At 51.2% G+C, this 12,820-nt stretch overlaps 1 protein-coding gene across 1 annotated transcript in view; it reads left to right on the forward strand.

Annotated features, from left to right (window-relative positions):
- Adcy1 (adenylate cyclase 1) overlaps positions 1-12,820 on the forward strand; it is a 115,550-nt gene that overhangs the window by 57,267 nt on the left and 45,463 nt on the right. The window contains exons 5-8 of the mRNA XM_087909178.1: positions 825-952; positions 8,239-8,397; positions 9,203-9,344; positions 10,496-10,651. Of these exons, the coding sequence (XP_087765304.1) occupies positions 825-952; positions 8,239-8,397; positions 9,203-9,344; positions 10,496-10,651 (585 nt within the window). The remainder of the gene's footprint in view (positions 1-824; positions 953-8,238; positions 8,398-9,202; positions 9,345-10,495; positions 10,652-12,820) is intronic.

Consider the following 12,820-nt stretch of genomic DNA (forward strand, 5'->3'; position numbering starts at 1 on the left):
TGGCTCTCAAATTGCAGAGTCTAATGATTTCCTTGAAATAAAAAAAGACAGTCACAATGATACATGGATCTGTCAGCATGTGTCAGGTTTCAGAATATAGTGTGTGATTGACTCTCTTGATCCTTACTGAAATCCACCTGGGTGGCAATGTCTCAAATCTTCCTAAGGGGCTGTCCGTTCCACATGCATGGATGTTCAAGGGATGCTATGAATGATTTCCCTCAGAGGGGCCATTGCAGTGTGAGCAGTCTTAACCTGAATATCCAAACTGTGAAATGCTTTCAAAGCTAAGACTTTGAGCATCATGCGACACTCAAAAACTAGGAATGTGATGCTTTTAGACGGGGTGTGCTCGGCCGGCAAAGGCTATGCCAGTCTTTCTAAAGCCGACAATAGGGAAAAAGATCTGAAGTGCTTCTGTGCCTCTGGCTTTTAGCACTTCAGATACGGGAGACTCAGCATGCCTTCTTCACGTCTTAATATAAATGAGAGAATGTGCTCCAGGGTGGGAGGTTCAGAGCTGCAGGGACGTCTCTATGAATATAGCTTGGACTTCCTTCTGGATTGCGTGGCTTCCAGGAGGGCTGCACCATGATTGGGGTGGGGCTTGCTGTGTAAGTTAAGTGAATGGGGGTATGTATCTGACAAGCGGCTGAATGGAGAAGGTGGGAGAGATAAATGATCTCAGTAGAAAGAGGTGGGGGATGTTGGGGGTCGTGAGGGGAGCACCCCTGTGGACCTGACCCTGGCCACTGAAGGCCACACACACGCATGCTCACCGGCAGCAACTCTGTCAATGATCTTATGCTGTGCTTTGCCCCAAGGAAAACCACTGTCGCCGCATCAAGATCCTAGGGGACTGCTACTACTGCGTGTCGGGCCTCACCCAGCCCAAGACGGATCACGCCCATTGCTGTGTGGAGATGGGACTTGACATGATCGATACCATCACGTAAGTGTTGCACTGTTAGTGTGTCTGTCTCAGGCTGCAGGGGCTGAGGCAGCAGTAGGAGGGGGCTGGGTCAGAGTGCCCCACCTGCATTGGGGGATGATGCACTGGGGAGTGATGCATTGGGGGGCAATTAATTGGTGAGCCATCCTTTCAGTTTATGATGCATTTCTCTGTCCACAGAAACCCTTTGTGTGTCTAGTGTGCCCAAAGGGACCTTTATAACTGAGCTTGGTGAGACACCGAGGAAGGCTGAGGGCAGAAGCCCATTAAAGCCAGTCAGCGTTCTTCTGGGCAGTCAATTGCTTCTGGTGCTCTGTGGGGAGAGGGGCTGAGTGTGAGTCTGGGTGTGTGAGTTCTGTGGAGTGGGTTCTCCTGTGAGACCCAGCCGACCTTTTCTTGGTCTGCCTCGGCTGCCCTTGTCAGAGATGGAGATGGGTCCCAGGTGTGGGACCGATGGATGGAGGTAGATCCAAATCCAGACAGCCCAGCCGGAGTGGCAGGTCCTCTCCATGAGATGTTTTCAGGACTGGTGTGAAGGCCATGCTTAGAGTGGAAAGACCGGCATAAACATTATTCAAGGAAGATGTCAAGTGACTGTCACATGCAAGAATGCACACAGAGCGTCCGCACAGTTGGGGCTTTGGAGCAGATGTAAGGAAGGAGCCAGCGCTGTGGTTGCCCTGAGCACCGAAGTTGGCTCTGCGGGGACTAGCTCTCCAGGACTGCTCCTGCCACAGGTCTTGGGAGCTGATCTGAGCTTCTCTCTATGAGCGTGAGTGGAAAAGGGCCCTGATGTCTACCGTGCACACCCAGATGCTGAGCCTCTGCTCTGGGAAGAGGCAGCTGGAAGAAGCCTCCTGCTGAAAGGGGATAAGGGACAGATGCCTGGTGATGGCTGTCTTTTGTTCCTGGAAGGATGTTGTGTCATGTGTCACAGGTCACATCATCAGATCACTAATAAGGTTTGGAGAAATGGCTCAGTGGGTTAGGAGGACTGGTTGCTTTTCCAGAGGACCTGAGTTGATTCCCAGCACCCACATGGTGGCTTACATTGCTCAGAAACTCCAATTCCAAGGGCTCTGACACCTGCTCCCTTCTGGCCTCCATGGGCACTGCATGCATGCGGCCCGCACACATACATGCAGGCAAAACACCCGTCCACATATAATAAAAATAAAATTAAAAATCACTATTGTTATCATATATCATATGTGGCAACACACAACATATCTTCTACACCATTCCCTATCCTGTCACATTGTCACCACCCCTCATTTTTATTACATCCTCTACCATCTAACTATATTTTACATAATACCATGTATCATATTTTATCATGTGTGCATCAGTGTGTTGTGCCATGTATTATATCTGGTATCACGTATGCCATATATCCAATGACACCATACTCTTACTGACTCCAAGGATGGTAGTTTGGTGTTCACCACGAGCCCAGTGAGTCCAGGACAGATTGTCAAGAAAAGAACAATATGTATTCTTAAAATCAGCAAAAACCAAGGTGAGGTAGTGTCATCTCGTCTTCTTTTCTCTTTAGTGTTTAAATTAGGAAACAATTGATGAATTAAAATATTCTATCTACCCATGTGTGAAATTGTCATAGTGGAACCGTTGATTCTACGTTCATATCCACTAATGACAAAAGGGGAAAAGGAGGAGTGACTGGCGAAACCTGGTGGTTTGGGGAGCTGTGGATTTGACATGAGTGGCTCCATCTCATGCCATTAGTTAGGGCCTCGTGATTGATGAGCTGTGTCCTCAGAGGGGGTGTCCCTGTAACTGTAGGAGACAGAGCATAGCAGGGGGCCTGTGCTACCTTCCGAAGCCCAGCCTGACTGCGGTCCACCACTCTGCTCCGCCCTTCACATTATATATCATTTACAGACAGAGTGCATATTTTACCAGGTCTGATGTGTGACCTGATTCGGATATAATGAGGCTTTGTAGGAGGAAGCTCTGAGACAGAGGGTGTACTGCGCAGATCCAGGTAAAGTTAGGAGTGTGCTCCAGCTGACTGGGGTACCGGACGACTCACAGTGACTTTGTGCCCAGTAAGCTGGGTGCCCTTCCTGCCCATGCTCTCTGGCAGCTTTAATTCCCACCTGGTCTCTCTGTGGTCAGGAGCCTGGTTTCTCACATGGGGCTCAGGCCTTCCCTTCTTTCTAGTCTCTTTTGTGAGGTGGGCATGTGCTTCGATTCTAAGCCCTTTCTGTGGAGTGCCACGTCTGCTTGTTGAGCCACCCTGCCCAATGTTCTTTGTTTTGTGGTCTCACTATTCCTCCAGTATTTCAGCTGGGACTCTCTGGCTCTGTCATGAGAGACTGGACAGCCCGAGACTGGGTAGTCTTGTCCTAGCCCTCCTGGACTGCTTTCCACTCCATCTGAAAATTCTACAGCCTCGAGATCCCCTGAGCCTAGAGTCTTTCTGTGACCTGAATTTCTGTCTCTGGACTGGAAGGAACAAGCATCTGAGTTCATCCAAGAGACTCCTAACAGCCCTTCTTCCTGTGGGAATTGCAGAGCCAGAGATGGCCCATGTGCACTCGGCGTTGGCTGGCCTCTGGATCTCCCAGGAAGATTCCATATGGCAACTGGCACCAGCCCTGCTGACCATACCAGCCTGCATGTGCCCATTTCAGAGGGGTGAAACACACAAGACATAACATGTTTATCAAGAGGACCAGAAAGCCTAGGCAAAGCAGGGTATTCATGTGGTTTTATTCCTTGAGTTTGAAGTGGAGCATCCGGGAGCTTTTGGGGAACACCGTGGTTCTTGGAGAAGAACTTGGGAGAACCAGGGAAGCGCGGGCACTCGTGCAGGTTAACTTGGGAGGACCAGGGAAGCTCTGGATCTCCTGCATGTGCAGAGTGCCATGCTGGCCTTGCACCACATGCCCCAATGTGGGGGCAGTGCCTGTGCCCTTAGCTGCATCTTCTTTCTGTCAGGAGCCATCTGAACCAGGAATAACTCCCAGTAGAGGAAGCTATCAGGCTTCAGCGGTGTGGATTCTTTGATTCTGAAATGACCTCTTTTTCAAAAGATCCCTGAGTGATGGACAGTGTCTCCCAGTGACCAGTAAATAGCTGAGCCTGTGGGCCAGAAGTGCCCATTTTCAGGGGCCACAGGTCTTCTGTGGGTTTGAGAATTCTGACTGGGCAGAGCTTTCTGTGACTCAAAGACCAGCGCTGGGCAGTAGTGGCGCACGCCTTTAATCCCAGCACTCGGGAGGCAGAAGCAGGTAGATCTCTGTGAGTTCGAGGCCAGCCTGGTCTACAAGAGCTAGTTCTAGGACAGGCTCCAAAGCCACAGAGAAACCCTGTCTTGGAACCCCCCCAAAACAACAACAACAACAACAACAAAGGCCAGCATGGTTATTGGAAGATTATGCACATCTCTTAGATGCATGGTGTAATGATGAAGAGGGGGTAGGGAGGCCACTACCCCCTGACCCAGCTGGGTTGGGGCTCCGTGATCAGCTGTTAAGTACAAAGGAGGCTTTGCCGGCAGCACTTGCACCGGGACTGCTGGCCGGCGAAAGCATGGCAATCCATTTCGACACTTATGCGTGTAGGGTGTGCTTACGCAGGGAAGGAGCATGGACTAGAGGAGGAAGGCCCACAGTCATGGCAGGCCCTGCTCCTGAGCAAATGCAGATAGACTCTTGCTAGACTGGTCCTGATTTCTCCCCAGGCTAGAGGAGTTGAGGCCCTTTCCTTGTCCACGACTGTGTAACAGTCCGGCTAGTTTGCTTCCTAGACTCTTCATTCCTATGGGGAGAAGAGACACAGGCATTCACTTTATTTTTCCTTTGTAACCTTTAAACTCAGGCTACCCGTGCCTGTGTTCTTGCCACTGGTTGGTTCAGTGGTCAAGGGTGTTGTTTGTCACGGCCTGCCATCGCAGACAGCTCTGAAGTGATCCCAGAATGGGACACAGTGAGGCCGCCTAAAATGTAGAGAGAGCATTTGCTCTCCTTATCTTTCCGGCTCTGCAATGCGCTACCCAAGAAGAAAGGGCTTTAGGGTCCTCTCCTCAGCTGCTGTACCTGGGCTGGAAGAGCCAGCTCCTACTGGATCCAATGAGTGAATCCACCCCCACACCCCATCCCACCACGCTGGGCGGCTCAAGGATTTCTGTGCTGCTCTGGTCTCAGAATAGCCCCCTCCAAAGCTCTCTTCCCAGATGCCCCTGAGAACAGGCTTTTGGGACAGAGGTCACTGGAACTCTTCTCCTGGTGATGTAGCTGAGCATTCCTCCTCCCCCCACCCAGTGTGGTCTGTGCCTCCTCCCCGTTCTGATTATACCCCTTCCCTCCCACAGTGGACCCAACCTCCACTTTTCTTGAGTGACCCCAGGACCTCTGGTTGTTGAGGATGTGGAGGAGCCTGTGAACTCCTGGTTCCCAGCCTGGGTGATGCTTCGTTTTCCTCGAACGCTTCTTCCTTTGGTGGTGAATGGAGAAATGGTGCCCGTGAGGAGTGAGCGCCTCTTAGGCGCAGTAGCTGAGTGGGAGGATTTCAGGAGCCTCTGCAGGGGATGACTCACCACTACCCAGACAGAAGGAGCCATCCCAAGAAGAGGGAGGCCCTCTACGGCAGGGTTTCCCCGGGATTCCCTCTCCCGTGCTGCCCGTGGTCCTGTACTAGTCTGTCCGCGTCACAGGGAAGCCCCTGCTGGCACATGTGAGATGGGAGCAGTGACCTAATTATTCTTCCCCGCGCCTTTCAAGAGCACAATGTTCCTTTTTTCTAAATAGATCTTATCTACCCTTGGCCTTGTTCTTGAGCTGGGTGTCTTTCATCTGCTTGGCTGAATTGGGAAATTCATGCCCCCTCCCCTGCCCCCATGTGCCAGTGACCTGGTGAAGAGACAGCTTGTGGCATAAATAAGTCATTGGTCTCTAGGCTAAAGTTCTTATACCCAGGCCTTTCTTTCTTGGGCTGTTTGGGAGCCACAGCACGTGATACGGTTTCTCAGTGCAGACTGACCTTGAGAATTGCTTTGTCTAATTATTGGGTTCTGAGTTTTAGAGTCAGGCCTGTGGGTGTGTTTAAGAAGGAGTTTTCTCTGGGGTGGAGGATGCTGTATATGCTTCCAAATTTCCACTCATGACAAAAATTCTGTTGTATTGTTTTGGGGACCTGGGGATTCTGAGTCTGTATGTTATAGCCAATGGTTGCATTTCTATTGATGGTAAAGCCGAGGCCCCAGAGGGGAACTTAGGAGCCCATGTGTTAATGGCACAAGTTTGATCCCATTGGGTGGAAGGGGTTGCTGTATTCTTCTATCATGCTAGGATGGAGGCTGGGGGCTGCCTCCAGCAATTGTGTTATCACTGCGTCTGGGAAATTCCGCCTAGAGGACAGCAAAACACCTTTCAGAGAGCCTTTTATTCTTTCTGTTGTGTGCACAGCTGTATCCGTAGTGCCTGGAAGAAGGGCCAAGAGCAGTGAACTCAGTAAGTTCTCCTTGAACAGAACACACATTCGTCCTTTGCTCTTTGCTCCAGGTTTTATGTCGGCCATGATCAGTGTACCCCGAAAGGGAGGAGGAGGCCTGCGCCTCAGGGTGGACTTCTTCCTATTGGGATCCAGCACCAGACAGGGTCAGGACCACATTCTTCCTTCATAGAAAATACTTGTGATAAATAAGTCACTCTGAGACCATAAATAAGAAATAGAGGATGAAGAAAGCAGACGAGGTCTAGAAATTCTCATGTCCTGGAAATGAAGTAAAAGCTTTGGGATCTAAGCAAAAACGTGCCTGGGTAGAAGGGCGCCAAGAGGAGCCCCAGCGGAACAGCTGCCTGTGGTTTCCTTAGAAAACGCTCTCCTGGGTGCTATGGATTCGGTGCCGCCAGCTTTGATGTGCCAGATGCCAGGAAAGACCGACTGAGTGTTGGCAGGTGTTGAGTGCCAGACATGTGGGGCCTTGGGGCTTCGGCGGATCTCAGCTCACAGGGATCCAGAACGGCTGGCTTGGAAGGCTTAAGGGAATTGTGGACATTTGTGGACATGGGCAATTGCCTGGCCCAGCAGTTCCTAGGCTGTCTTACCTTCTGTGGCTGCAGAAATGAAAATGCTGAATGTGCTGCAGCAGGAAGGGCAGGTGTCTCTCCGAAGGAATGTCACTTATGTGGGTTTGGAAATGCCAACTTTCTCTTTAGGGTTTTGTCTCAGTGTCTTTTTATCGAAGATTGGCAGACCACTGGGGATGAAGTTAAAATTTTAAAAGTTTCATTCAAAATGTAAAAAACAAAATGGGTCTTAAAGACTTAGTGTTATTCTGACTTCCACATGCACTTTTAGGGTCGCTGAAATGGATTGGGATTGTGTACTAGGAATTCAGGGCCAGGCCCATGGGCTGCAGCTGGCTCTGGCATCTTGCCAACCCAAGAAGACTGCTCAGGAGCACCTGTGGGGCCCGAGGGGAGGCCAGAGGGTGTGGGGATGTGCTGTGCGGGTGTTCCAGGTGGAACAGAAGTCAGGTTGAAGGCCGGCCAGACGCAGGGTGGGGTCAATGCACGCACGCTATATTATTACTGAAAATGTGACCTGCAGCGTTGTCCTAGGTGACCCTGCAGAGCTGAGGGTGGAGCAGGCAGAGGCTCACCGAAGGCTGCAGTGTTTGCCACGTGATCACACGCCTGCAGTGATGAGGGGACGGTGTTCTTCCCAGACTCCTTCATGGTGCAGGCCATGGTGTTCTCTGTTAGTGGAATAGAAAAAGCTGGCAAGGGGTGGCTTACGTCTCCCGCAGTGAGGTCCACCAGGACAGCTCTGAAGCAAAAGTCCAGAGATTGGCAGAGCGAATGCTGGCAGAGCCACACTCACACGCCAGGACACTTGAGTCTCCGTGACCAAGAGTAGTGTGTCCTCAGTTGGTCACATCAACTGGTTCGCTGGTCCTTAATTCCCTTGGCACATGATCTGCCTTCGTCCACCTCCCCAGAGCTGTTTCCTTGGAGAGAGGATCCATCGAAGTTCTTGGCCCGTTTTCTTTTGGGGACTTCCCTGGGTGGGGAGGGGCAAGAGGATGCTATGTTGGGAGCTCACAGAACTCGTTGTGCATAGATGTGGCTGGCCTTTACCTCACAAGCAGGCAGAGATGTGCTGCTGTCCTCCGATCGGACCTCCACACACCTGCCACACTCCAGACGCACGCAGCATGTTCTCCGTGCTCATGGCCTCGAAGTGCAGCCGTGACAGCCCATCGGGGTAGCTGCCCGGCAGCCTTCAGCCCTGTGCCCTCTGTCCCTGTGTTACAGATCTGTGGCTGAGGCTACTGAAGTAGACCTGAACATGCGTGTGGGGCTACACACCGGCAGGGTGCTCTGTGGTGTCCTGGGCCTACGCAAGTGGCAGTATGATGTATGGTCCAACGACGTGACCCTGGCCAATGTCATGGAGGCTGCTGGCTTACCTGGGTAAGTTGTAGTTGGGGTGGGAGGTGGCTGAGTACCTTTGCTAGAGTCCTCATTTCGGGCTTTGATCCTGAGGGGACTTGGGTAAGTTCTGCTTTGACCCTCCGGGGACCTAGCTGAGATCCAGTACACATCTGCAGAAAACCAATGTGGATCAGACCAGATGTGCATGGGACCTTTATCCTGGTACGTGGGGCATTCTCGTGTCTTATTATTGCTTCTGTGTTTTATTTTCTCACACCTGTGCATGGGCAACGCCGTGACTTTAAAGGCTCCCTCGTGGCTGTCAGTCATGCCCTGCCTGCTTGCCCGTCTTTCAGTCAGCTGCAGAGTTCGACCATGAACTCAAGGCTTTCTCCTACAGGGGATTCAGAAAGTCTAGAAACAGCAGGCCTGGAAAAGTGGCTTGGAATACTGTGAGGCAGAGAAGCAAGGCAGGTGAGGGCTCCCATATCATTTCCCACTGCCCTCTGTCCTGGCTACCAGCATCCGGGACCTGCAGCTCCTCACTGGGCTGACTGTGGAGGGCTCCCCTTTCTTTTGTTACTCTACCTGTTTGGTTCTCATCTTCTGTCTTAGAATCTTCTGACTATTCTGCCTTCCTGGGTGTGCGCCCCATCGCTTGGCTTGCCTGGGCCTCCCTGTCCTTGCTTTCCAGGTTACCCATGCATCGGAACGTGAGTGTGTATACCTTGGAAGTCTTGCCCCGAGCAGAACCACCTCTGCTGTGACCCCAGCGTGCCTCACCCAGGTCCCTGCACAGCCACACGTGTGAGTTCACACTCAGCTGTGTTTTCTTCTCCCACAGGAAGGTTCACATCACAAAGACGACCCTCGCATGCCTGAATGGGGACTACGAAGTAGAGCCAGGTCACGGCCACGAGAGGAACACCTTCCTGAGAACCCACAACATCGAGACCTTCTTTATTGTGCCGTCCCATCGGAGAAAGGTGGGCAGCCAGTCCCCCTCATCCAGCCATTAAACAGCCTGGCTTTACAGAGCAGAGATGTAAAGAAACGCTTGTTCTCACCTCCTGCTCTCCTGACCGCTCCTCCGGATGTGGGCCCAGAGATTTTGGGTGCAGGGCTTTGCTTCATGTATATAGGAGGGGAGAACAGACAGTAGTTGGTAGGAGTCTGGAGTCAGAAATCTGGGGATGCCTGACTGTGCCACTTCGGGTTCTTTTTCCTGTCTTTGGCCCTTCAGACCTTGAACTTCCTGCAAGAGGCTGGGGTACAAATCTTTGTGAACTTACAGATGCTGTGCTGTAGGGAATCCTGGCCATCCTGTGTTGGATGCTTCAGGTCACACTGCCAGGAGAAAGATGATGTGGTTAGGATTGAGGATGGTAGAGATGCTTCCAGGGCTGAGGTCACCGTTCAAGTTGATTGGATGGCATGGACTGAGATTATGGTGCTGACTCAGATGAGGGGTGTGCTCAGAGGAGGTGTGAACTCAGATGAGAGAAGTGGTTTAGGTAACCATGCTTGTTGAGGCAGGGGTGCTGGTTCAGTGAGGATGGTGTGTTGCTGAGGGTACGGGCTGAGGTGAGGGTGTGGGCTCAGATGAGGGTGTGGGCTCAGATGAGGGTGTGGGCTCAGATGAGGGTGTGGGCTCAGGAAGGTGTGTGCTCAGGTGAAGGTGTCAACTCAGGTGAGGGTGTGTGTTCAGATGAGGTTATGAGCTAAGGTGAGAGAGTGTGGGCTCAGGGGAGAGTGTAGGCTGAGTTGAGGGTGTGGGCTGAGGTGAGGGTGTGGGCTGAGGTGAGGGTGTGGATTCAGGTGAAGGTATGGGTCCAGGTGTAGGTAAGTCCTCACATGATGATTTAAGTGGACGATGATTCTCTTGAAGATGAAGGTTCCGGTTTAGGTGATGGGTTAGGCAAATGTGCCTGTTCCCATGAAGCTATGGGTTTAGTTGAGGGTGCAGGCTCGTGTGACAGCGAGTGTGTAGTTTCCTGGATACCTGGCATGCAGGGGGTACCAAACAACCTAATTTCAGGGCCCACTAGTTCCTATCACTGTTAAGGTCATGTTTCCAGCCTGAGAGTCGAGATCTGCTTCATTGACAGTATTTTCCCCTCCCCTTGTGTTTGGATAGATATTTCCAGGCTTGATTCTCTCCGATATAAAACCAGCCAAGAGGATGAAGTTCAAGACTGTCTGCTACCTGCTGGTGCAGCTCATGCATTGCCGGAAAATGTTCAAAGCGGAGATCCCCTTCTCCAACGTAATGACCTGCGAGGATGATGACAAGGTAGGAGTGGCGGAGGGTCCTGGGGCTCTTCTCTCTCTCCTCCCGCCTGGTGCAGCTTGGCTAGGACACTCCTCACCGGTGATACTTGTCTGACCATGTGACACAGCACAAGTCTATATGTTAATTTGTATTTTGTATGTAGCCAAGCCTAAGCTCACATTCCCCACGTGCTGTCCAAGGAGCTCTGGTTAGCCCTTCAGGTCTGCTCTCTTAGCCTTCTCATCTTCAGCTTGCTCTTCCCGGGCTTTTCTCTTCCTGTCGCCATGGGCTTCTGTGGTCCCATGCGCCTTACTCTCACATTACCTGTGGAATGTAAAAAGGGTACAGGAAGTGATGGGGGGGGGGGACTCGCATGTGTAAAATGTTCAGCTGCAGAATGTAGCCTTGATTTCTAGCTCAGTATGTTAGCCAGTGCAGGCTGCTGCCACGAAAGCGCCCAGTCTGAGAAGTGTAAACCGCAAGCACTCACTCACTGGCAGCTAAATGTCCCAGGTCAGGGTACCTGCATGCCTAGGCTCTCCTTGGTTTGCAGGAACTGTCTTCTTGCTGTGTTCTTATGGTAGTAGGTGTGTGTGTGTGTGTGTGTGTGTGTGTGTGTGTGTGTGTGTGTGTGTGTGTGAAGTAAGAGTTCAGCCATCATGGTTGGCAGTACTTTCTTTCTCTCCCAGCATGCTTCACTGGGTCCTGCCTTCCAGGGCTGCTGTTAATTCAGAGCCATTCCAATTCCCCATGATAAAGTACCCATGTGCCCTTGTCCATCCTTGGTGCCCCATCTTGTGTTCTGGCCACACAGCACATGTTCACTTCGGTCGCTTTGTAACTGGTACCCAATGTCCCCAGAGGACCTGTCTGGAAGTGAATTATGTTGCCATTTCTTTCCCTCCACTTTCTTGTGTTATTTTTCCTGGAAGGCCTATGATTTGGATGTTGGAGCTCTTAAACTGACTGAACTCCCCCCTCCCCTGAGCTCTTTCCTTCTATTTTCTGGAAAGTTTTTTTTTTTCAGCTTTATAATCTGTCTTCGTTACGATTTCTATTGCTGCGACGAAACACCCTGACCAAAAGGCAAGTTGGGGAGGAGAGGGTTTATTTGTCTTACACTTCAGCATTGGTGTTCATCACTGAAGGAACTCAAACAGGGCAGAATCCTGGAGACAGGAGCTGATGCAGAGGCCATGGAGGGGAGCTGCTTACTGGCTTGTTTCCTCTGGTTTGCTTAGCCTGCTTTCTTATAGAAGCCAGGACCACCAGCCCAGGGATGGCACCACCCACAGGGGCTGGTCCCTCCCCCTTCAATCACTAATTGAGAAAATGCCTTACAGCTGGATCTGATGGTGGCATTTCCTCAGCTGAGGCTCCTCTCTGATGACTCCAGCTTGTGTCAAGTTGGCACACAAAACCGGCTAGGACATCATCCAATGCTTATATTGAGCTTTTTCAATTCTTAAAAATTCCGGGTACTCTTTATTTTAGGAGTAATTCCGTAATAAAATTGTATTCCATGTCAGAGACCCCAGGCTGGCCTGGAAACTTGCTATGTAGCTCAGGATACCCTTGAACTTCTGCCTCTCCTGCCTCTACCTCCCAATACTGGAATTACAGATGTGTGCCATCACATCTGGTTTTATGTCATGCAGGGGATCGATCCCAGGGCTTCACAGGTATGCCAGGCAAGCCCTGCAACCCCAGCTTCCATCACTCACTGAGATTATTTTTAGTTTTTATAATATTTGTGGGTGGATTCACATGCCTGTGTACTATGGGATACATGTGGACGCCTATAGCAGCTGGCTTTCTACTTCCGTACTCGGCCATCAGACCTGGTGACAGATACTCTTCCCTGCTGAGCCATCTCACTCTCTCAGGATTTTTATTCTATTTTTTAAAAATGTGTGTGTGTGTGTGTGTGTGTGTGTGTGTGTGTGTGTGTGTGGTATGCATGCCTGTTGTGGGTGCATGTATGTGTATTGATGGGGATGCACCTGTGAACATTGCTTTTGAGAACGAAGGTTAATGTTGGGCACCTTCCTCAATTGACCTCCGCCTTATTCTTTGAGGCAGGGTCTCCCTCTGGAATCCAGTGCTCACCCAGACTGCTACTCTAACTAAGTCAGCTGACTCAAGGAGTGCCCTGGCCCTGCACGCCTAGCTCTGGAATGACAGGTGGGC

The sequence above is a fragment of the Myodes glareolus genome, chromosome 8 (genome assembly GCF_982192425.1).
Source record: "Myodes glareolus chromosome 8, mMyoGla1.1, whole genome shotgun sequence".
Taxonomy (NCBI): Eukaryota; Metazoa; Chordata; class Mammalia; order Rodentia; family Cricetidae; genus Myodes; species Myodes glareolus.